Source organism: Clupea harengus, chromosome 10 (assembly GCF_900700415.2).
Source record: "Clupea harengus chromosome 10, Ch_v2.0.2, whole genome shotgun sequence".
Taxonomy (NCBI): Eukaryota; Metazoa; Chordata; class Actinopteri; order Clupeiformes; family Clupeidae; genus Clupea; species Clupea harengus.
This window is the reverse complement of record NC_045161.1, coordinates 18848587-18873028: the sequence shown is the minus strand read 5'-3', so window position 1 is coordinate 18873028 and position 24442 is coordinate 18848587. Positions and strand designations below refer to the sequence as shown.

The 24442-nt window shown below is 43.1% G+C and overlaps 1 protein-coding gene across 1 annotated transcript; it reads left to right on the top strand.

The window, feature by feature from the left end:
* Positions 1-15178: 15178 nt before the first annotated feature.
* On the top strand, positions 15179-23510 carry LOC105907771 (paired mesoderm homeobox protein 1-like). Its single transcript, XM_012836150.3, has 4 exons — positions 15179-16169; positions 19454-19629; positions 20098-20276; positions 21983-23510. Exons 1-4 carry the CDS (start codon positions 15923-15925, stop codon positions 22113-22115), a joined length of 735 nt encoding a protein of 244 aa, XP_012691604.1. The 5' UTR covers positions 15179-15922; the 3' UTR covers positions 22116-23510.
* Positions 23511-24442: the final 932 nt, after the last annotated feature.

Here is a 24442-nt window from a genome sequence, read left to right as displayed (position 1 = left end):
TTCTTCAAACTTCTTAAAACTGGTATAGGGGGTACACTTTCAAAATAATAAAAGCAATGTACTCAAACAACAAATGTGCAATTAGAATTGGGAATAAACACACAGAATTCTTCTCCCAGGAACGGGGTGTGAGACACGGCTGCCCACTATCACCGACCTTTTTCAATATTTACATCAATTAATTGGCAAACACAATACAGCACTCTGCAGGCCCAGGACTTGCACTGCAAGACACAGAGGTCAAGTGTTTACTTTATGCTGATGACCTAGTTCTGCTGTCACCATCCAAAGAAGGCTTGCAACACCACATGGACATAGTGGCAAACATTTGCCAGACATGGGCCCTAAAAATTAATCCCAAAAAGACCAAACTCCTTGTCTTTAGAAAACGTTCCAGGCTACAGGGAAACACTGACAACTTTAAAATAGGCAACACCAAAATTGATCAAACATGCAACTACACCTACTTAGGAATCACCCTCACCTCAACAGGAAATTTGGCTTGGCTGCAAGGAACTCAAAGAAAAAGGCAAAAAGAGCATTCTATGCCATCAAAAGGTCAATTAAATTAGATATACCAATTCGAATTTGGCTTAAGATATTCAAATCAGTAATTGAACCAATTGCACTGTATGGCTGTGAGGTGTGGGGTCCAGCAACAAAAGGTGACTTTTCAAAGTGGGACAAACATCCAACCGAAGCCCTGCATGCAGAGTTCTGCAAAAGCATCCTCCGGTACAGAGGAAGACACCGAACAATGCGTGCAGGGCAGAATTAGGCCAATACCCCTAATTATTGATATTCAAAAAGAGCTGTCAAATTTTGGCAACATTTAAAAATGAGCGACCCCCACTCACTCCACTACCAAGCACTGAAATGCCAAGAGCTGAATATAGGGAGGAGTCCCCTTACCCAACTTGTCCTGAGACTTAGTGACCTACCGCCAAATCACATCACTGAGGCTCAGGACAATGACTCAGTAGCCAGGAAAGACCCAACCAAATTACAAACAGTGAAAAAGAAAATTATATTACCTATTGGAAAGAAGCAACCAAAACACAATCTAAATTACAATGTTATTTGGCCCTAAAACGTGAATACTCAACAGCTACTTACCTGAATACAGTAAAAGACACAAAACTCAGGAAAACCTTGACAATGTACAGAGTCAGTGAGCACCACCTCGCCATCGAAAGAGGCAGACACAGGCAGACCTGGCTACCCAGAGAGGAGAGGCTGTGCTCACAATGCAGTCTGGGGGCCGTGGAGACAGAGGTACACTTCCTCACGGAATGCCACAAATATGAAACCATTAGAAAAGGTTCATTTGATAGGTTCAATCTGGTCATCCCAGGCTTTCAAACTCTCACAGGCGAGGCAAAATTGCCATACATACTTGGGAAGACAGGGATTTAGCCAATCTAGCTGCCGGATATGTGGCAGCCTGCCATAACCTGAGGCACAGAATGCCAACAACTAACTGTATGTTTTATTGTTTATGTTTTTGTTTTTATTTATTTATTTTTAATCAACTCTGTTCATTATATTTGTCCTTCTGTATGTGTATGTAATATGTATGTATTGAATCAGCTTTGGCAATAGTGTTGAAAAATTCATGCTAATAAAGCTTCTTTGAATTGAATTGAATTGAATTGAGAGAGAGGAAGAGAGAGAGAGAGGAGAGAGAGAGTGGTGGTGTTCTCTGTGTGTGTGTGTGTGTGTGTGTGTGTGTGTGTCTGTGTGTCTGTGTGTATGTGTGTCTGTGTGTGTGTCTGTGTGTCTGTGTGTGTGTGAGAGAGAGAGAGAGAGAGCGATAGATAGAGAGAGTGTGTGTGTGTGTGTGTGTGTGTCTCTGTGTGTGTGTGTAGGGCTTTCCCAAACTAGCCCCTATATCCTCTCCCTGCCCACTTCCACTCCATTAGCGCCTCCGTGTGAGGGCTCCGCCACATTAAGTGCCATCTCAAACCAATTAGCAGGGACTGGACCCTCATTAAGTACCAATTAACCAATTAGCAGGGACTGGACCATCATTAAGTGCCATCTCAAACCAATTAGCAGGGACTGGACCCTCATTAAGTACCAATTAACAAATTAGCAGGGACTGGACCCTCATTAAGTGCCATCTCAAACCAATTAGCAGGGACTGGACCCCACAACAGCGAGTCTGGATCGATGCATGAAGTGTTTCCGTGTCCGTGCAGCACCTTAACCCTTACCTGTCAGGTGTGTTCCTGTGTCCGTGCAGCACCTTAACCCTTACCTGTCAGGTGTGTTACTGTGTCCGTGCAGCACCTTAACCCTTACCTGTCAGCCAGGTGTGTTTCCGTGCAGCACCTTAACCCTTACCTGTCAGGTGTGTTTCTGTGTTCGTGCAGCACCTTAACCCTTACCTGTCAGACCGCAGAGTCAACTGGTATTAGCAGAAGAAGCAGTAAAACACTTAAGGTTTGAACAGAAGTAGACCTACATGATACGTGTGGGTCTGCATATCACAGCGTATGGAAACGTTAATGAAAGGCGTGAAGTGGAAAGTAATCATTTCTTTTCCAGGGTCATCGAAACGTATATTTTATGGTGTTTTTAACATCTGTTATGTTCTGTATTTCGAAGAAAACGAGTCTAATGCCAATTTCCTTTTTCCATCAAGGAAATCGATCAATCATCAATCATCAATCATCAATCATCAATCCCACACCACACCCCTTCATTAAGAGTGCCCACCTCACCACACCACACCACACCCCTTCATTAAGAGTGCCCACCTCACCACACCTCACCACACCACACCCCTTCATAGAGTGCCTCACCACACCACACACACCACACCCCTTCATTAAGAGTGCCCACCTCACCTCACCACACCCACACCCCTTCAATAAGATGCCCACCTCACACCACACACACCACACACACCCCTTCATTAAGAGTGCCCACCACCTCACACACACCACACCACACCACACCCCTTCATTAAGAGTGCCACCTCAACACACCACACCACACCCCTTCATTAAGAGTGCCACCTCACACCACACCACACCACACCACACAACACACCCTTCATTAAGAGTGCCCACCACACCACACACACCACCAACACACACACCCCTTCATTAAGAGTGCCCACCTCACACACCCACACACACCACCCCTTCATTAAGAGTGCCCACCTCACCACTCCACACCACACCACACCACACCCCTTCATTAAGAGTGCCCACCACACACCCACACCACACACCACACCACAACACACCCCTTCATTAAGAGTGCCCACCCACACACACACACACACCACACCCCTTCATTAAGAGTGCCCACCTCACCACCCACCCCTTCATTAAGAGTGCCCACCACCAACACACACCACACCACACCACACCCTTCATTAAGAGTGCCCACACTCACACACACCACACCACACCACACCACACACCCTTCATTAAGAGTGCCCATCCTCACCACACACACCACACCCCTTCATTAAGAGTGCCCACCTCACCACACCACCCTTCATTAAGAGTGCCCACCACACCACACCACAACACCACCCCCTTCATTAAGAGTGCCCACCACACCACACACACACCACACCCCTTCATTAAGAGTGCCCTCACCACACCACACCACAACCCCTTCATTAAGAGTGCCCACCTCACACACCACACCACAACTCACACCACTTCATTAAGAGTGCCCACCTCACCACACCACACCACACCACACCCCTTCATTAAGAGTGCCCACCTCACCACACCTCACCACACCACACCACACCACACCACACCACACCCCTTCATTAAGAGTGCCCACCTCACCACACCACACACACCCACCACACCCCTTCATTAAGAGTGCCCACCTCACCACACCACACCACACCCCTTCATTAAGAGTGCCCACCTCACCACACCACACCACACCTCACCACCACCACACCACACCCCTTCATTAAGAGTGCCCACCACACCACACCACACCACACCCCTTCATTAAGAGTGCCCACCTCACCACACACCACACACACCACCCCCTTCATTAAGAGTGCCCACCTCACACCACCACCACACCACACACCCTTCATTAAGAGTGCCCACCTCACCACACCACCACACACACACACACCCCTTCATTAAGAGTGCCCACCTCACCACACCCCCTTCATTAAGAGTGCCCACCTCACCACACCACACCACACCCCTTCATTAAGAGTGCCCACCTCACCACACCACACACCACACCCCTTCATTAAGAGTGCCCACACACACCACACACACCACACCACACCCTTCATTAAGAGTGCCCACCTCACCACACCACACCACACCCCTTCATTAAGAGTGCCCACCACACCACACCACACCACACACACACACACCCCTTCATTAAGAGTGCCCACACACCACACCACACCACACCACACCACACCCCTTCATTAAGAGTGCCCACCTCACACACACACCACACACCACCACACCCCTTCATTAAGAGTGCCCACCTCACCACACCACACCACACCACACACAACCCACCTTCATTAAGAGTGCCCACCTCACCACACCACACCACACCACACCACACCCCTTCATTAAGAGTGCCCACCTCACCACACCACACCACACCACACCACACCCCTTCATTAAGAGTGCCCACCTCACCACACCACACCACACCACACCAACCCCTTCATTAAGAGTGCCCACCTCACCACCCACACACCACACCTTCATTAAGAGTGCCCACCACACACACACACACACACACAACCCCTTCATTAAGAGTGGCCCTTCGCAGCTGCGACTGGGATTACAAAACAGAGCTCACTCTGTGACGGAGAGGGAGTGGGGAGGGTCAGTTTTGGAAAAGGCCCTTTGTGTGTGTGTGCGTGCATGTGTGTGTGTGTGGTGTGTGTGTGTGTGTGTGTGTGTGTGTGTGTGTGCATGCGTGAGTGGGAGTCTGGAACAACAAGCTGATGTTGTAATATTAAATTCAGACACTGATTTGAATTGTGACTGACGACATCATTAATAGGACCCAGAGCTATATGACTCCAAGCAGCCTGGAGCTGGGAAGATCCTGCATCATGTGACCTCTCCACACAAGACAAACATCCTCTTGTGAAAAGCTTTTGATGGAACCGGCCAAACTTTGCCAAAACTGACTTTCATTGAAGTCTGAGCTCTCACTTTACATTGCTGCACTTTATTGAAATTACCTCAGACTTACAGTGCTATGCACAATTCGGAGATTATTTGATACGTTTTTCTACACTGACTTCAATTTAGCCAACTGTTAATGGATTCCTCACTCCTCATTCACTTCCTATAAACAACAATAGCACATATTTTTCAGCATTTGAAAAGACACTGTTATGAACACACTGCGCCTTCAATCTGAGAAAAGACACTGTTATGAACACACTGCGCCTTCAATCTGAGAGAAGAAGACACTGTTATGAACACACTGCGCCTTCAGTCTGAGAGAAGACACTCGACCTTTGACCTGTGTGACCAGAGAACTTGGAGGCTACTCTGGGAGGACGGAGGGTGTGGAAGTAGGAATGATGGCATAAGATGGAGGTTGTGGGAACCAAGTTTCAGAGTGATACTCAAACATCCTGCTGACTCATCTCTACGCCACGACGAGTCTTCCTATCCTCTGAGAGAGCCTCGGATCGCTTGGGGGACAGGATCATTGGTGTTTCCAAAGAGCCGATTGCAAGACACATGGGAAATAAATTGCTTACAGATGGATCAGGCGAAGGAAAGAGGGATGGGAAGAGGAGTAGGAGGAGGAAGAGGGAGAATTGTGGTGGAGGGATGACGAGAGGAGGGGTTTTGGGCCTTTCTCCCAGAGTGCTGTGCGGCTCCACACCAGCCTGGCTTGCACCCAGGTCTGTCAAAAGTCATCTGTGTGAGCGACCCCCCACCCCTCCCCCCTGCCCCCCACCACCATATACCCTCTTTAAGTATCCAGACATGACGGGCGAAAGGGGAATTCCATGGGCGGGGCACACTAGACGTGCCATTCAGCTTTTGCGGTAAAAGGGATTCAAACTGATGTGTCGTTTGAAATCCAGCAAATGTCATCAACCTTTATCAGTCACCATGGGGCAGGACAGGAATTCCATTGGCTGAAGTTATTAGTGTGTGGTGTTAACACAACCAAATACCTGTCAGGATTTATTTTCTTTGTAGCACTGTGTGTGTGTGTGTGTGTGTGTGTGTGTGTGTGTGTGTGTGTGTGTGTGTGCGCGCACTGACAAAACACGACAAGGGAATGTACAACCTAACAACCCCATATGTGAGATTGCGCATTTATGCAGTACATGTCTTGGCAACGGACCAGTAAGTCTCTCAACACCGTATTATATATTATATTATATTATTTAACGTATAGTGATTTCAAACCTGGCATTTAAAATGAGAGAGAGAGGTTTTGTATCCCTCTGCATTTCTGCTGAATAAATAAGCGACCTATCCAAATACATGTTGCATGTTAACAGAACTTTGAAGCAGTGTGGCCTATTCTATAAGCCATTCATTTATGAAGCAGTGTGGCCTATTCTATAAGCCATTCATTTCCCAGCTGGAGAGAAGTAAGTAAGTAAGACTTTATCTATATAGCACATTTCGTACAAGAGTTGCAGTTCAAAGTGCTTTACATAAAATCAATAAAAGCAAGCAGCAAGAGCAATACATGGAGTTAAATAATGATCAATATCGTATCAGAACCTGATGTTCCGATAGGCTTCTTGAATTACTAAAATCATGATAAAAGGAATAAAAGGAATAAAAGTAATAAAACCCTTCTGAAATAGTAAAAATAGTGAAAGTTACAGTTAGTATCAACCCCACAGAAAATTAATGAAATGCTTTGGTAAAAAGATAGGTTTTAAACTGCTTTTTGAAAGTGTCTAGCGTGTTTGCTTCCCTAATATTAATGGGTAATGTGTTCCATAATTTTGGGGCGTAGTTGACAAAGGCTGCATCGCCAATCTTCTTATGACTGCTTCTGGTGACCTGTAATAGATCTGTATCTGATGATCGCAGTGTTCTAGCTGGTGTGTAGTTAGTAAGAGAGTGAGCAATGTAGCTAGGTCCTTGTCCATTTAGAGCTTTGTATGTGAGGAGTAGGACCTTGAAGTCAATTCTAAAGGTAACAGGAAGCCAGTGTAAAGAAGCTAGGACAGGACTAATGTGTTCTCTCCTTTTAGAAGGTCTTAAGCACCACACGTGATGTAGGAGCTGCAAGAAGAGTTAACAGGTCACTGAACAGAAACCCTGCTCTCCAACATGGGAGGCCTACTGACTGCTCCTCTTTATCCATGACCAGTCGACATGACACTATCCATGGCACAGGTAGTCAGGTTAGCATCGTTGGTTATTCTGACAGCTCGGTCTCGGTACGCATTTGAGATGACTGTTGGTCTTGCAAAGCAAAATGATGTCCATCTATAATGCAGTTGCCTCCTATATGTGTGGCTAATGTCATCATTGCCTCCTATATGTGTGGCTAATGTAATCATAGCCTGCTATATGTGTGGTTAATGTAATAATGTAATCATTGCCTCCTATATGTGTGGCTAATGTAATCATTGCCTCCTATATGTGTGGTTAATGTAATCATTGCCTCCTATATGTGTGGCTAATGTAATCATTGCCTCCTATATGTGTGGTTAATGTGATCATTGCCTCCTATATGTGTGGCTAATGTAATCATTGCCTCCTATATGTGTGGTTAATGTGATCATTGCCTCCTATGTGTGTGGCTAATGTAATCATTGCCTTCTATATGTGTGGCTAATGTAATCATTGCCTCCTATATGTGTGGCTAATGTGATCATTGCTTCCTATATGTGTGGCTAATGTAATCATTGCCTCCTATATGTGTGGCTAATGTAATCATTTATTAATATAATCATTGCCTGCTTTATGTGTGGCTAATGTTAATGTACTAATGTAATCATTGCCTCCTATATGTGTGGCTAATGTAATCATTGCCTCCTATATGTGTGGCTAATGTAATAATTTATTAATATAATCATTGCCTGCTTTGTGTGGCTAATGTTAATGTAATAATGTAATCATTGCCTCCTATATGTGTGGCTAATGTAATCATTGCCTCCTATATGTGGCTAATGTAATCATTTCCTCCTATATGTGGCTATATGTAAAAATGTAATCATTGTCTCCTATGTGTGTGGCTAATGTAATCATTGCCTCCTATATGTGGCTAATGTAATCATTTCCTCCTATATGTGGCTATATGTAAAAATGTAATCATTGTCTCCTATATGTGTGGCTAATGTAATCATTGCCTCCTATATGTGGCTAATGTAATCATTTCCTCCTATATGTGGCTATATGTAAAAATGTAATCATTGTCTCCTATATGTGTGGCTAATGTAATCATTGCCTCCTATATGTAAAAATGTAATCATTGCCTCCTATATGTGTGGCTAATGTAATCATTTAATCATTGCCTCCTATATGTGTGGCTAATGTAATCATTGCCTCCTATATGTGGCTATATGTAAAAATGTAATCATTGTCTCCTATATGTGTGGCTAATGTGGTCATGCAATCATTGTCTCCATCTATACAGTTTCACTAGGGAAATGGTCTGTAGCATAGCCACTTACTTACCCTTTCCTGATAACAGGAGCCGACTGTATTGTAGCCTATAGTTTTTACATATTGTTGTGTTTATTGTGTAGCATACAGTAGTAAGAATCTTGAGTCATGATATCAAACATACAAGTATTGCCCGTGTATTTTATGCACATTGCCTCTTTTGGCAAGTATCTTCTTTGGAATTTGGAATGGAATTTGTTTCCATTTTTTTTTTCTATTTTTCTCGGGGAACAGAAAGTTTCAATCAGCCATTGGATATTGGGTTAGAGCTTTGGCTCTGGGAACTGGGCTTTGTGTTGAGCCCAGCTTTGAGCTTGACTCACAATGAGTGCACTGAAGTTACCGTCGGCATGAATGGGTCAGTTCATTATTTCATTCGACAGCAAAATAATACTACAGCGTCTCATTTAAACTCTTTTTTCATGCAAAACCACAAGTCTCCAAACTTCAGATATGGGACGGGAATGAGCCAAGATGATCCTGTTTGTCAACACAAATGAACGGAACCGTATCCCAGTGAGTTCTGGTGCTCAAAATGGGGATTTATTCTTTCTGCATTTATTCTGCAAAGAGTTAAGGAATGTTGTTCATTGTCACGTGACATGCCCCCCTTATCCCCCCCCCCCCCCCGCACCTCCCTTCCTTTCCTGCAAGAACATGTTGCGTGCAGATGTGGCCACACCGCAGGCACTTCAAAGCACCTCCCTTCAGACCCACTCATATTGCAACGCCAACTGTAAATGTCCGGGACACGCAGAGCGGAAAATATGAAACCTTTCAAACTGCTCCTAACTGAGATGCTTTGCTCAAATCCGAGTCATTTTCAGGGGGGGGGGGGGGGGGGGAGGAATGTGTGCCCTCAACCTCATCTTCTCTTTGTTTATGTACGAATGGCTGATGGTGTTGAAATAAATAACACATAGAAGTGTAGCTGCCGATGGAGATTATTGCTTTTTGAAACAGTGTCTGACATGCTTAACTCCCATACATTGTGCTGCGGACATTCAGAGAGGAACATATTGACTCTTACCAATGAAGCATAGAACTATACATTCTAATGTCATGAATCCATTATACATTGTCCCTTAGTCATACATTGCATTGTCATATATTAGATTTCATGGTGAAATTCAAAGCTTCATTTTTTCCATGAGTCTATACACTGACTAATCCAAGGAGAAACAGCCTGAACTTTACAGCTGTACACGCTAATGCATAAAGTTCTAGCCCCACAGATGAAACCGTACAGGATCTCATCTACAGCTTCATACACTCACAGATGAAACTGTAATGGATCTCTCGGAGGCCCAGCGGTCTAGAGGAACTGGAGTCTCCCACACATACTTAAATACAGTAGTTTTCTCAGCAGATGTGTGCAAGAGGGTAAATGCCATTTAAACATGTTTATCAATTATGAAATTTGGGTTCAAACAACAACAAAACCCACAGAACTACAGCACTGGCTAAAGCAGAGTGTAATTAATGTCATTCAAAATAAATAATGTTGCTTTGACATTGAAGTGAATTCATTAAATCAATAAGACTTAGAAGGAAAAGTTGAAATCAGTTTAGTGAAAACAGAGTTTGAATGATGGAAATTTTAGTTTTAACCAACATTTTGGCTCGTCTCATTTCTCTGTGGCAAATTGCCATGACACATTTTAGAAAGATTCTTTTTTTGAATGCTTTCAGACTTGCAGGATTTGGCAGAAACAGATGGCTGTGTCTTGACATTTCCATAATGTATTCAGTGTGAAAAACATTATTATCATATTTTCATGGTGAGAAAGCCTCCTCCCACTGCTGTGTTCAGATGTTTCCCATCAGCTCCACTGTGTGTGTGTGTGTGTGTGTGTGTGTGTGTGTGTGTGTGTGTGTGTGATATTATGTCTCAACTTCATACTTGATTAGATGCTAACATTAATAGGTTGAATTCATGTTCAGCCTCTCTCTCTCTCTCTCTCCCTCTCTCACACACAGACACACTCTCTCTCTCTCTCTCTCACACAGACACACACACTCTCTCTCTCTCTCCCTCTCTCACACACAGACACACACACTCTCTCTCTCTTTCTCTCTGTCTCTCATTCTGATTCTCTCATTTATTATCTCTCTGTCCCTCATTTCCGTCTTAGCCTCCTTGACCCCATCCCCTCTCTGTATCAACACACTCAGCAGTTGACTTAATTGCCTGCCTCTCTGCATTAAGAAATGACTCGTCCCGAGTCCCATCTCGTTTCCCTCTGCGTTGACGCTCTCCCGTCCCCGTTCCCCCTCCTCGTGTTTATCTTTAGTGCTCTCCCCCCGTTCCTCCTGGCGGCGCTCATCAATTAGTCCCCGAGCGCTTTAGTGCAGCAGGGGTCGAGGGGTCATGAGGTTAATATAAGAATGAGCCCAATCTTCAACAAGTGAGGCCCCGGTGGGAACGGAGGAATGTGGGCCGGCCACGTCACTGGGGATGATCCCGGGTCAGCCGGCCCTGATGGAACCGCCGAGAGTCTCTCACCCGTCCGTCTCCTGGTCAAGCGGAAAAGCCAAAGTGATATTATTTGTGAGCCGTTTGTTGAAAAGGGGGCTGATTTTCACCCCGAAAACTGTGGAAGTGTTTAAGAGAGCATAAATCACAGTTCACGACGCAGTTCCTTTCTCAGATGCTGCAGTATCAAAGGCTGACCACCACAATCCTCCTTCTCCTACTCTAAAACACAAATAATGCACACAACACACTCTATAACACAAATACATGCACACCACACCAGACACACACACACACACACACACACACATACACACACACACACACACACACAAATAGAACCACACAAAACATATACAACCCTGATATTAGAATTAGAATGTGAATTTTTAATGTTTGACCCGGTTCGATCCTGTATTCCCTGGTTAACATAATGAGACACTTTCTCAAGCTCTTTATTCTTAAAGCCATCATATCTCAACACTGTGGCCACACTTTACAAGACTATTTAAATAAATGACTGCAACTTGTCTTAATTCTGCCCTTTTTGCCTGCCTCTGTCAACGTCATAGATCTGCCTAATGTTTGTACAATTTAATTTGCTGACACGGATGTATAAAAGAGATTTACTACAAAACAGAACCCCTTAATTTATAACTTAAATTATCTTTAAAAATAATACTGATTTTTCAGTGGGAAAATTAAGTAGATTAGTGCACAGATGAAAGGGCGCAAACCCCTTAATTTGTCCATTAAATTCCAAATATTGCATTATCCTCCTGGGAACCAAGAACAATGAACAGAATAGCTCGAAAGAGTAAGAGAGTATGCATGAAAAACTAATGTCAACTACAGATGACACAGATGGGTTGGCTCTCAGGAGGTTATGGTACTTTTACACATACCGTATAATACTCCTGAATGTATACCAGCAGTGATCAAAGTATGAACACAATCGTTTGTGTGTTATTGGCTCTACTTTTACATTAACTGTCACTAACCTATACATAGTGACTCTTGAGTGTCCACTGTTTCCAAACAGACACAACGTGACCGCATTCTTATCTCAACATTTCACAGCTCCTGTTTTAATTGTTTGTATAAGCAAGACACAAGAAACAGTGCTAAAAACTAGTTTGTTAGGAATTTAAAAAGCATGCAAAAACCTTGCAAATACCTCCAACAGCTGAGTTGGTACTGATAAAAGCTTGCTAATGTGCTAACTGGTGTGTTTCAGTGGTATAGGTGTATTTGAAAATCACTTTCCAACAATACTCTTTCTCTAATGTTCACTCTTATGTTTGTATACAGAAGGGGCCACACTGAGTAGACTATTCATAATCAACACTGACCTTTTGAGTAGAGTCTTAAAAAATAAACTTTGAACTTTACATTTAATGTATCTGTCATAAAGGAAAATGTAGAGATTGACTACAATCTGTAAACACGTAAAAACTCCCTCATAATCCCTTACATTTTTTATGAACTCTGGAAAAGACCATAATCAATCATTTAGCCTGGCTAAATTCAAGGTAAAATTAAGACAGTATGTTTGCAAATGAAGAACACCTTAATATAAATACAGGGCTTGCATAGTTTCCAGGGGTAAAAAAGGGGAAGTGTATTCAAATATGTGTATTCAGATTATTTATGCTGACAGAATTTTGCCTGGATTCGCACATCAGAACTATCTAAGATCTTAACGTACTTCACCATTCATGTAATCACCCACTGAGGATCAGACGTTTTATAAAATCCCATACAATAATTAGTTTTACTCTTTAACTAAATTTACTAATCAGCTCTATCCTTTTGGATGACAGTTCCTGAGTGTTTATGTGATATTAAATACATTTAAAGGGATAGATTTCCGAGGCTTGTGAGTGCATTACATTATATAGGACATATACACTTGTGTAATTGGTTCACATGGGAAAACACATTGAAGCTGCTTTTACTTTAATCTTTGAACATCTGGACCTGTTGTAGCGCCACCTATCGATTCAATCATGCAAAACACTGCTGTAATGCATGTCAGGGGTACGCTTTACAAGTATATCAATGTTGAATGTAGAAACAAAGAGTAATATCAACATAAAAATGAAGTACCTGTCAAATAGACTAAGCAGGGGGAGCACTTTCTGAGATGTCAAAATTATTCATTTAAATTATACAGGCTAAAAAATAAAGATGTCATACATGTATTTGGTTGTTAATTTTTGGATTACATCCTTAACATTTTCCACAGTTGCTTTGATTTATTAGGTTCAATTCAGAGTATTTCTATCGAAGTATTTAAGACCAGGCTATAAAAACAACGTGGTTCATAGTGCTATTGAAATATTGGAAATCTCAAATCACCATTCGGTCGGCGACACAATTATTATGGCTGCAATTATTAATGAGCTAACCCCATGCGATTATAGGAGTCGTGAAGACATCATTACGATCAAACATATTGTTTTAATAGGCGCAATAGGCTATTTAATATTATTTATTTTTGCATCAGTATCTGCCAGGACAACTACAACGACGTAAATCCTAGATTTGACTGTTATTTTCTTGAGGAACTTCTTGAATCTCTCGACCTAGGCTTAACGAAATAGGGAATCTATTTTTTTTTTAAACTTGTTTTGCCCATTCATGCCATAGATATGGAAAACTAATGCTCTCTATATTGACGCAATAGGCCTACACAAAATGTAGACTCACCATTTCTCCAATGCATGAGAGTTAACCTACTGAAAACACAGCCTACTCTTTAATTACATACCCCTTCTAAGATTAGCCCAGAGACCAAATATGAGTATATCACATTTCATACAACGGTATGCCGTTCAAGACGCTCCTGTCAGCGCAGAAGACTTCCGTGGTAGCCTGAGATGCAGTGCGAAATTATCTACTGACAGACGATTTAGATATAAATAATGTATAAATAATGTTTTGGCCAAACAGCTTAATGTGTCCTCGTGTTGCTGCCGAACCTGTTGAAATGGCGTGTTTCGTGCAGCATCCTTCCTCATTCACTGGCCTATACCTAGCGTATATATGTATGTAGGCTTACAGTCCTATATCTTATAATAGCCTATACATTCTTCTTCGATTTTGAATGTAGCTTTTGGTCGTGGTGAAATAAACCATGACTATACTGACAGAATGTAAGAACATAGAATCTCAATTTTTATTTAGAAAGGGAAAACCTATGCTGAGTCATAAAACAATTAAGATAAGCTACTGCGAAAGGATAGTCGAACATGGGGATTTGTCCGTTTAATGAAATCGTGTATGTTTGGGTAGACCTATTACATATATCAGTAAACTCTGACTATTTATATCAAATGAGTTTGGGGGAGAAATTAGGCCCACGACAATATATTGATACATGTTTTGACAGTATGCATCGGACTTGGCGTGTAACAAAAGAAACAAAACTGAAGCCCATACCCAACTTTCCAAATCAGTCCAGCTATAGCCTGCATTTAACTTTTAAACATAAACTGCCTTCCTGGTGGTAAAATATCCCTTCCATTTCAGCCTGAATCTGCAGATTTGTGTCAATAGTAGTCTGTAGAGAACGTTCTGCTAGTGCCACATGGCGACATTGATTCTGGTTAAGATTTATATTCCTGCATAAAACGGCCAGAACATGAGAGAAAGGTAATGACCAAAAGTAAACCGAATCCGACCTTAATTAAAAATACGCAGAAGACGGGAGCGGGCCAGCACATCTGTTTTCAATCTGCGGCCCTTTGACGACATCAATGGGTTCATTTCGCAGATTGAAATGGGGGTGTTGCTCGACCCGTCGGACTCCAGTGAGAAATTTCCTGTCAGAACGACAGTGCATTCAATCGCTGTATTGTATGGGCCTACACCATGTCATCTCTCAGGACTAAAACAAAAATGTCAAGCACACACTGAAATGCTAAAGATTGTTTTCAGCAAACCAGTTAGCCAAGGTTAATGTTTGTTTAAATTAGCCTAATAGGCTACGTGAAGGTTGAGTCTTGAACTTCCACATTGTTTGGCTATGCGAGTGCTGTGTCGTTATTCAGTAATCGAGGCTCTAATGTACCACTTAACCTTACTGTCAATTTACTATACAGAGAATGTTAAGTCGACACCCCCCAATGCTCCGCTGATGAATGCCTTGTGTGGAAGAAAAAGTGTGCTTTATTAGTGGTGTTTTGCGTGAGGGTGGGATTCTGTGGGCATGAAACCGGGCGCCTGTAAAGCGGCAAGAAGAGCTCAAAAGCTAGGGCGCGTAATGAAAGTTTCATGCATGGCGATTACTTCCCCAGGGGACCTAATAGCTCGCGCGTGTTCAACAGCACAGGCGCGAGGAGAACCCAGAGGGTCCGGCCTCTCGCTACACGCGCGTCTCCCGGACTTCATCACTTCCGCAGCCGAACACACTCATCACCCTCTCGAGTACTGTTCGCAATGAACACACGAGAGCACTCCGTAATTACGAACTCGTAAGGGCGAGGCTCACGCTAACAGAGACATTTTCGAGGTTTGCGTTGAGTTATTACACAATCTTTTCTACTAAAGCAACAACGAACAGTATGCCAGAACCGAGAACGCAGAATTTAAGACTTCAGAATATGCCGTTTTAAAATGTCAACAACTTGCTTGTAACATCTGAGCCAAACTGGACTAAGGATGCTTGGGTCTTGAGAAGTCGTAGTTGAAGTTGCATTCGGACTTTTTTCCCCCCTTGTTCAGAGTGGAAATGCCTTGTTGCTGAAATACAATTTGGCTGGATCAAGTATTATATAATATCATTTTTGTCGGTGTAGTCTGCGTCATGACTTCTAGCTATGCGTCTGTAGTGGACAGACAAGCCACGCTGCCCGGTCGCACCGAGAGTCCGATCATTGCTAACCTGGAACATTTACAGGCGAAAAAAAACTTCTCGGTAAGTCACCTGTTGGATCTAGAGGAAGCGCGAGAGATGGTGGGAACTCAGACGGAGGACAACACGGGGGAGTCGGGGCGGAATATGCTGGAGTCTCCCGGTTTGACAAGCGGCAGCGACACAGCACAACAAGAAAGTGAGTTTGGGGAATGTCATTTAGGGATTCGCCCGGGCTGATGATAGCGATATACACTGATATGGTATAAGAAGTTAATGTAAATGTCAATGCCATATGTAGTTTTGTTATGTAAAGTAGTCATATCCCATATGTTTTTGCCTTCTTGTTATTATAATTATGTTTGAGAATAGACATGTATGCGGCCCTCGACGTTTTTCTCAGTCTACTGATGAACGTTCACATGGCGAACAACCCATTCTAGTAATGGCATATTTTAGCGAATGGCGGCGTGAAAAGATCAACAGATAATTCTCTCACACACAATCGTGGGCAGTATTTACAACAAATGGTCTGACACCATAGGTTGTCCATACTGGGAAGGTTACGTCACTTTTATAACACACAACTGACAACTAAACGTTATTCATGGGGGTTACACATCACATTTAAATATTAAAGTAAGAGTCCTGCCTACAACACGGCTCACGGACCCAGGGCCCTTTGTAGAGCTTGACGAAGGCCGTGGAGACAAGACGATTCCATCCATCAGTTGCCGCAGCCCAGCTACTTGACAGCCAACAACATAGGCTAGCAATTATCATGACTCAAATTACTTTAACACACGTGGCAGTGGTAGAATAATTAACTAGAGATCTGTTCTCAGTGCCTTGGCTGTTACCTATCTTGTCATCTTATCATGGAGGGTCAATGAGAATTAGCACATTTCCTGATGAAAAACATGAATTACCATATTGATATTAACACTTAATATGACAGCTGCAACTTAGATTACTTTTAAGAAAGGATCATTTTGAAAACACCAATCAGTCCATGCTGTTCATGTGAGCTATTCCTGTGATCTTGTTGCTTATTGATTTACTTGCGTAATGGAATATGAGTTAATTGCTGCTTCACCACGTAGCCTACCACAGCATAGAGACTGTTAGGGGTACCTAATTCAAAGCATTTTCGTTTGTTTATTTTTTTTTTTTTGCGGGGCCCACCTCTCCTCACTCTTCAAAAAAGCGAATTTATTCCATCATATTTTTCTCAGACCAACGGAAACGAATAAATGTCCATTACATTTCTAAGGTCAATGCATACCTATGCCTATATTTTGTAATATTTATTTAAAGTATAAGTATGAAAAGCATATTTAATTTTGGATTTAATAGTCAAGCGTAGGTGCCATACAGTTATGTTTGTTTTAAGGATTATTAAAAAAAAAAAAAACGATACTACATTGAACTCAGTTATCAAAAGTAAAGTCTCGTAAAGCCACAAAAACAGCTAATACTACCATGGTAGTTATTAGGTGTCAAGTTACTTTTTAAAGACCAAATGACATCCAGGTGGAATCTGTGTTCTTCCATCGCCCTCGAGCACTTATAACATGGGGGACTTTCCGGGCGAATCGATTGGTCACCGAACTGTTTTTCCTCGTGCGCAGTTTTATGAGCTGATCTCGGTGCTGATTGATGTGAGTGTTTGGAATGAGCGGACCCAGTCTCATGGGAGTGTACCCCTCCCCTCCGTCCTGACACTCACCGTTTTGAAAGGATTTGTTTTATCCGGTTTGGTAATAGCTTGTTGCCTCTTAGCCGTTTAGGTTAACTTTACCATTTTGTGAAATATCAATATATTGTGTGTTCACTTAAGCAAAGGCCTAGTTTTACATTTTTACTAGGCCTACAAAGAAAAAGTATGTAGGCTAGGCCTATGCAAATTATAGAGTATTTATGTGTTCATTATGAAACATATGGTTTGACTAGCATATATCACCATTTTAAAACATTGATTCTGATAATAACAGAATTCCCGTGTGGGATGAAATAGGCTAATGTTTGATGGTGCTACAACAAGAATGCTCAAATCGCCAAACGCCGTATTTTAGAGCCAGCCAACTAATTACATTAACCTAAGATCTGAGAAATACACACCTATTTTAAAAGAATAGCACACTTCTTTTAATAAAACAAACGGGATCATAAGAGTTAATTAATTAAGCATTCTTTTTTTCTTGGATGAGTATCAATGTATTATGAATTATGTGGGGGAAGGATCATGATAGTTATTACAGTGGTGGAAAAAACCGTGCATGTGGTCACGATTTCATCGACCAAGTCTCTTTTGGCTCTTTGCTCATTAATTACCGCCAGATTATGCTTGCTCAAATAATAACGATGGGATCAGGAAAGACTCACAAAATAATGCCAAGACTGTCTGCGAGTATCGCTTGAAAAGACCAACATCAGCACGAGACTCTGAAACCACGGGGGCACTCTCTAGCTCCCGAGGTCGCTCCGACTCTGCAGTCTGAAGCCAATCCTTATATCCTTTACACAACAGTCATTCTCCCTGAAAGACCTTTAATAATTCGATTTAGGATTGAGCTACTTCAAACAAAAAGCCTGTTTTTATAGCAGTGTAAAATGCATTCAGAATCACTACTGTTGTTTAGTAGACTAGGCCCACCCAGGACTGTGTTTGGAATCTCTTACTCTTAACTAACATTACTAACATCTGACATCTTCATTGCTAATATCAGGTTAATGATTTAATACCAGAAGTTACACTTAAATGTTTGCTCTATTCAGATATCTGTTTGTCCAATTGTATTTTTGCACTCTCTCTCTCTCTCTCTCTCTCTCTCTCTCTCACACACACACACTCACACTCACACTCACACACACAAACACACACACACACACACACACACACACTCACACAACCTAATTCAGGCATTATGGACAAAATGGCGCTCTTTAGGCAATAACTCGACGCTTAGTCTTGAATGGAAGGAAACCTGTGATTACCACTCGGCACAAAAGCTTTTCGTGATTTGAGGCACAACCGCTTGCTAAAGTGGATTATACCCAAACAACAAAAAAAATCAGAATGTAATCATCTCTGTGTGTTTGTGTCATTGCCTGTGTGTCAGATGAACGCTTGACTACGGACGATCATCTCTGTGTGTGTTTGTGTCATTGCCTGTGTGTCAGATGAACGCTTGACTACGGACGATCATCTCTGTGTGTGTTTGTGTCATTGCCTGTGTGTCAGATGAACGCTTGACTACAGACGATCATCTCTGTGTGTGTTTGTGTCATTGCCTGTGTGTCAGATGAACGCTTGACTACGGACGAGAAGAAGAAGAGGAAGATCAGAATGTAATCATCTCTGTGTGTGTTTGTGTCATTGCCTGTGTGTCAGATGAGCGCTTGACTACGGACGAGAAGAAGAAGAAGAAGATCAGAATGTAATCATCTCTGTGTGTGTTTGTGTCATTGCCTGTGTGTCAGATGAACGCTTGACTACGGAGGAGAAGAAGAAGAGGAAGCAGCGGAGGAACAGGACCACCTTCAACAGCAGCCAACTGCAGGCCCTGGAGCGCGTCTTCGAGCGCACACACTACCCCGACGCTTTTGTCCGGGAGGACCTGGCACGGCGAGTCAATCTCACAGAAGCCCGAGTGCAGGTGGGCCGCCCGCGTCTCGTCCTGTCTTACTTAATCGCTGTCTATTTGTGTTTATGTGGATACAATCCTCAAGTTGCAAGATTGTTTGCTTCTGTGCGGTTGGTTTTGATGTAATGCTGATAGACCGTCATTACTGATTCACTGGGTCTAACAAGACACGTGTAACTCCACTTTATGCTGTGAAGTGCTGATTCATCCATTCAGTTTGGAAAAACATGGAGATTACATTTTTTATTTCATTAAAGATCACTCAATTTTAGTGACTTGAAATATAGTGAAAGGTGTGACTAAAGGTGTTCTAAGGCACACACCTACCTCTCAGCCTCATCGGTCTGGCTCCGTCTCGCTGGTGACTGTCTGTTTCATTTCATGATTCGATGAAAGCAAAGAGTGTAGCGGTAACGCCCTCGTGAGTCTGAGAGGGTTAGGGATGCGGCTGCTCATCGGTGACTTTCTCCTCCTGCTCAGGTGTGGTTCCAGAACAGACGGGCGAAGTTCCGACGGAATGAACGAGCCATGCTAGCCAGTAAGAATTCGTCTCTTCTCAAGTCGTTCTCCAGCGATGTGAACGTGGAGCAGCCAATGGTGCCTCGCCCCGCTCCCAGACCCAACGACTACATGTCCTGGGGGTCCTCTGCCCCATACAGGTACTGACTTCCTTTCATATACTCCTAGGTTAAAAGCTTCTTCATGGCCCTTTCAAAAGCTAAAGGGTCTGTTTAAAACATTTAGGAGCTTTGCACAGATCGTTTTCCACATGAAAAATCATTAATTGGCTTAGGAGGATATCTTTTTACCTCTGTAGGGTTCCCAGTGGCGGGGATATTCTCTGAAGCCAACTGCCAAATAACTCTCCGAGAGGTTCTTGAAAGACTTCTTCATCAGATGATGACAAATGGAACCTTTTAAGGAATATTCTCCAAAGAAAAGCTTGGTTCAGCACAGTTCCCTTTCTTCTAAGTGTACACAATAAACCATAGATTTATCGATTCCTACTGCTTCGCTAATGAAAAGCAGTGGCCATTGGCCCAGATGCAGGTAAAATGATATTTGTAGTTTTTGACTGAACTTCTGGTGAAATAATTACATTTACTCTTGGACCATGTGCTGGGGAAAATAAATCCTGCCATTTCACTAGCTTTGGATTAGATGAGGTTGAGGTGAACAGCACACTGCCAAATGATTAACAGGGTGACTGTCAAGGTCAGTGTATTTTATCAGCTGCATTTGGGTGTGTGTCTTTAATCAAAATTTGGCACGGTTGCCTAGCATACCAGATAATTATAGCCTACTGTACTGCGCTACAATGGTTTATATGAAGGGAGATACTATTTCATAACGAGCTGCCAATTGCCTCTCCTGAATTTGAAAGAGATTAAACTAGTCCTCCGGCAAAGACCTTCAGCTCCTGAAATATATCCCTCCTGTGACATCAATAACATAAATTTGAATGAACGAGACAACAAATCTCCGCCTGGCTAAGTACCGATTCGAAACAGCAAATCTCCGCCTGGTTAGGTACCGATTCGAAACAGCAAATCTCCGCCTGGTTAGGTACCGATTCGAAACAGCAAATCTCCGCCTGGTTAGGTACCGATTCGAAACAGCAAATCTCCGCCTGGTTAGGTACCGATTCGAAACAGCATATCTCCGCCTGGTTAGGTACCGATTCGAAACAGCATATCTCCGCCTGGTTAGGTGCCGATTCGAAACCGCATATCTCCGCCTGGTTACGTACCGATTCTGCACCTCTATACTGAAGTGATCTCCATAGAGCAAACTATACCACAAACCATCCAACGTACAAGAAAGATACAGTTCTGGCATTTTCTGTATTTCAAGCTGTCAAAGACAAGCGGGTCAAATATATGTGCTGTGAATTTCCCAGCATCTGGTGAGGTAGACGTTATGGGGGTTTGCCAGCATCTGGTTCAATAGCCACTCTGATTATGAAAACAACTCCTCCTGAGATCTGCGTTAGGAGTCCATGCTGAGCTCTCTGAAATGTTTATTTGTCTCATAACTAAACATCTGTGCTGTGTGCATGTTGTTACCTCAACGACTAGAGCAGAGCATCCCCAACTGGGGCTCTTAGAACAGTTGATAATGCAATAGTTCTTTTTCCTGATAGCCAAGTAATCCTGAATTGTTCAATAGTGGAAGCTTTCTCTGACAAAATAAAATATATCTCGTCGTACCTGACGAAATAATCATACATTAAAGTTGGAATGGAGTGGCTTTTTAAAACCTGGCCCTAGCACGTTTGCCATTTTTGATTGTGGTCAAGCTTCTCTTGTAGACTTGATTATTAATGTTCTTTCTCTCTATTCTTTCTGTATTTTGTGTTCTCCAGTGCCATGGCCACTTACCCGCCCACATGTGCCAACACAACGACAACTCAGGGAATGAACATGGCCAACAGCATTGCCAACTTGAGACTCAAAGCAAAGGAGTACAGCCTGAACCAGGTGCCCACTGTCAACTGACTGGACCCCACACCCCCTACCCCAACGCACACACACTTCCAGCTGGGAGCATATGGTTTCAGTTAGTCGACTGAGACTGCAGTCCTTAGGGGCACCCCAATAAGCATTCCATCTCAAGGCCTATTGCGCCAAGAAGACAGCATAACAAAGACACGCCCAGCACCCAAAACAACACTATTACCCAACGCAAAACCAAGCTTCTCTCAGGCCGAGAGAACTCCTTTCGCTTTTCATCTTAATAACATCTGCTTAGTAGCGCTTCAGCTAGCTGAAGACAACAGCTCCGACTCTGTCAAAAGAATAAGACTCTTCTGCTCCGCACTCAAACGGCATAGCTCTAACTTCAGCCCAAAAACAACACTACCACCATTACGAGAAGATACAGATACTCTGCAGAATACGGAACCGGAGTACAGACTTTGTTTTGTAACGGAACACGAAGCGGAAAATGGCTCCTATCCGACTACTTCAGTGCACTTCGAGTGTTTCATTCTTCTGCCACACTATTTTAAAGTTCATAAAGAAAAGGGATCAAAATACACTCAGCTCACAGGCTTTATCACATCACGAGTCTCTGATGATGAAGAGGCTATGGACATGTTCCTGCTATGGTCCTCAGTCGTCTGGGGGACGCCCATGGACTTCCAGAGGCTAGTAGCATTGGAGTCTTGTGGCCTCTGGGGTTTAGCATGGGACTGAGGGTGCATGAAACCCAGGAGGTGCTTATCTGAAGTGCCTCGGAAAGAACACTAGACTCGACTCCTGTTTGTCATTTTTTAACCATTGGAGCCTTTAACCATTCAACCTTTTTCTTCAGTTAATGCTCTAAAGTCATATTCCCTTTTGTATATTACCTGATTATATCCAAACGTGTAATATTCATTTGCAATAAAAAAAGATGTGGTTTAAAGCACAGTCGCAGGATGGATTCACCAGCTCATGTTAATGCTGCCTTTACTTTCATCATCCTCACTATTGCAGGCAACGGCACCAACACATTTCAGACTTTGACTTTGAAACACTAACACAGCTACTAATACATACGCACTTCAAAAAGGCATTTTAGGAGAGATATAGGTGCCGGGTTCAGTGACTCACAATTGTTCTTTTTTAATTACCTTAAGCATGACTGAAATTAACCAGCACAGTCAAAACCACAATTACAGGCCTACTACAACTTCAGATACTCATTTTATTACAGGCACTCCATCCATCCCAAGTCAATTAGTCACCTTTAACCAACAAGAATATAAAGAAAATACAAAACAAAATAACAGCGACATTGGGCTGTAGGACAGCCTGACCAGAGAAACAAACAGCTGCAGAATGTGCTGCTGGAAGAGCTTGTGGTTGAAGCTCCAGTTGGAAGTGTGGTGGAAGTGTGTGTCTAATGTGCTCGTGATGGAAGTGTGTGTGTAATGTGGGGTGGAAGTCTGTGTGTTATGTGCTCGTGATGGAGATGTGTGTGTTATGTGGGGTGGAAGTGTGTGTGTTATGTGCTCATGATGGAAGTGTGTGTGTAATGTTGTCGTGGTGGAAGTGTGTGTGTTATGTGCTCATGATGGAAGTGTGTGTGTAATGTGCTCGTGATGGAGATGTGTGTGTTATGTGGGGTGGAAGTGTGTGTGTTATGTGCTCATGATGGAAGTGTGTGTGTTATGTGCTCATGATGGAGATGTGTGTGTTATGTGGGGTGGAAGTGTGTGTGTAATGTTTTCGTGGTGGAAGTGTGTGTGTTATGTGCTCATGATGGAAGTGTGTGTGTGTTGTGTGCTCATGATGGACTCATTTCTGACTCCCCCGAGCAGCTGGAGAGCATGGAGGTGTTCATTTCTTCTCTCCGCTGTGCCTCCCTTCAAAAGCAGCGTGTGCCTTGGACTCAGTGTGTGTGTGTGTGTGTGTGTGTGCCTTGGACTCAGTGTGTGTGTGTGTGTGTGTGTGTGTGCCTTGGACTCAGTGTGTGTGTGTGTGTGTGTGTGTGTGTGTGTGCCTTGGACTCAGTATGTGTGTGTGTGTGTGTGTGTGTGTGTGTGTGTGTGTGTGCCTTGGACTCAGTATCCCTCCTGGCCCCTAAGTGGCCACAAGCTGCCTTTCTGAATGGCTGATGGTCATCTGGTTGCATGTGACCTGGCGTGACCTATGAAGCTAAGGGTTAGCCACAGCATGTGGAGGTGATGCGCTCGCTCAAGTCCGCGCTGGACTTTCCGTAGTAATTCTCTCGGTGAATATTTCCACTGTCAAGTTTTGGTAGCGTAGTTGATGCTTCGTGGCCTTTGAGCAATTTTATCGGATGTTTGTGCCAAGGTTCAGCTGTTTTTTTTGTGGTT

Bases quoted from the DNA above. Each gene is read 5' to 3' on its own strand.
- LOC105907771 (XM_012836150.3), top strand. From the start codon at position 15,923: ATGACTTCTAGCTATGCGTCTGTAGTGGACAGACAAGCCACGCTGCCC. The intron at 16,170-19,453 runs GTGAGTTTGGGG...CCTGTGTGTCAG, and splicing joins CGACACAGCACAACAAGAAA to ATGAACGCTTGACTACGGAG. The intron at 19,630-20,097 runs GTGGGCCGCCCG...CCTCCTGCTCAG, and splicing joins TCACAGAAGCCCGAGTGCAG to GTGTGGTTCCAGAACAGACG.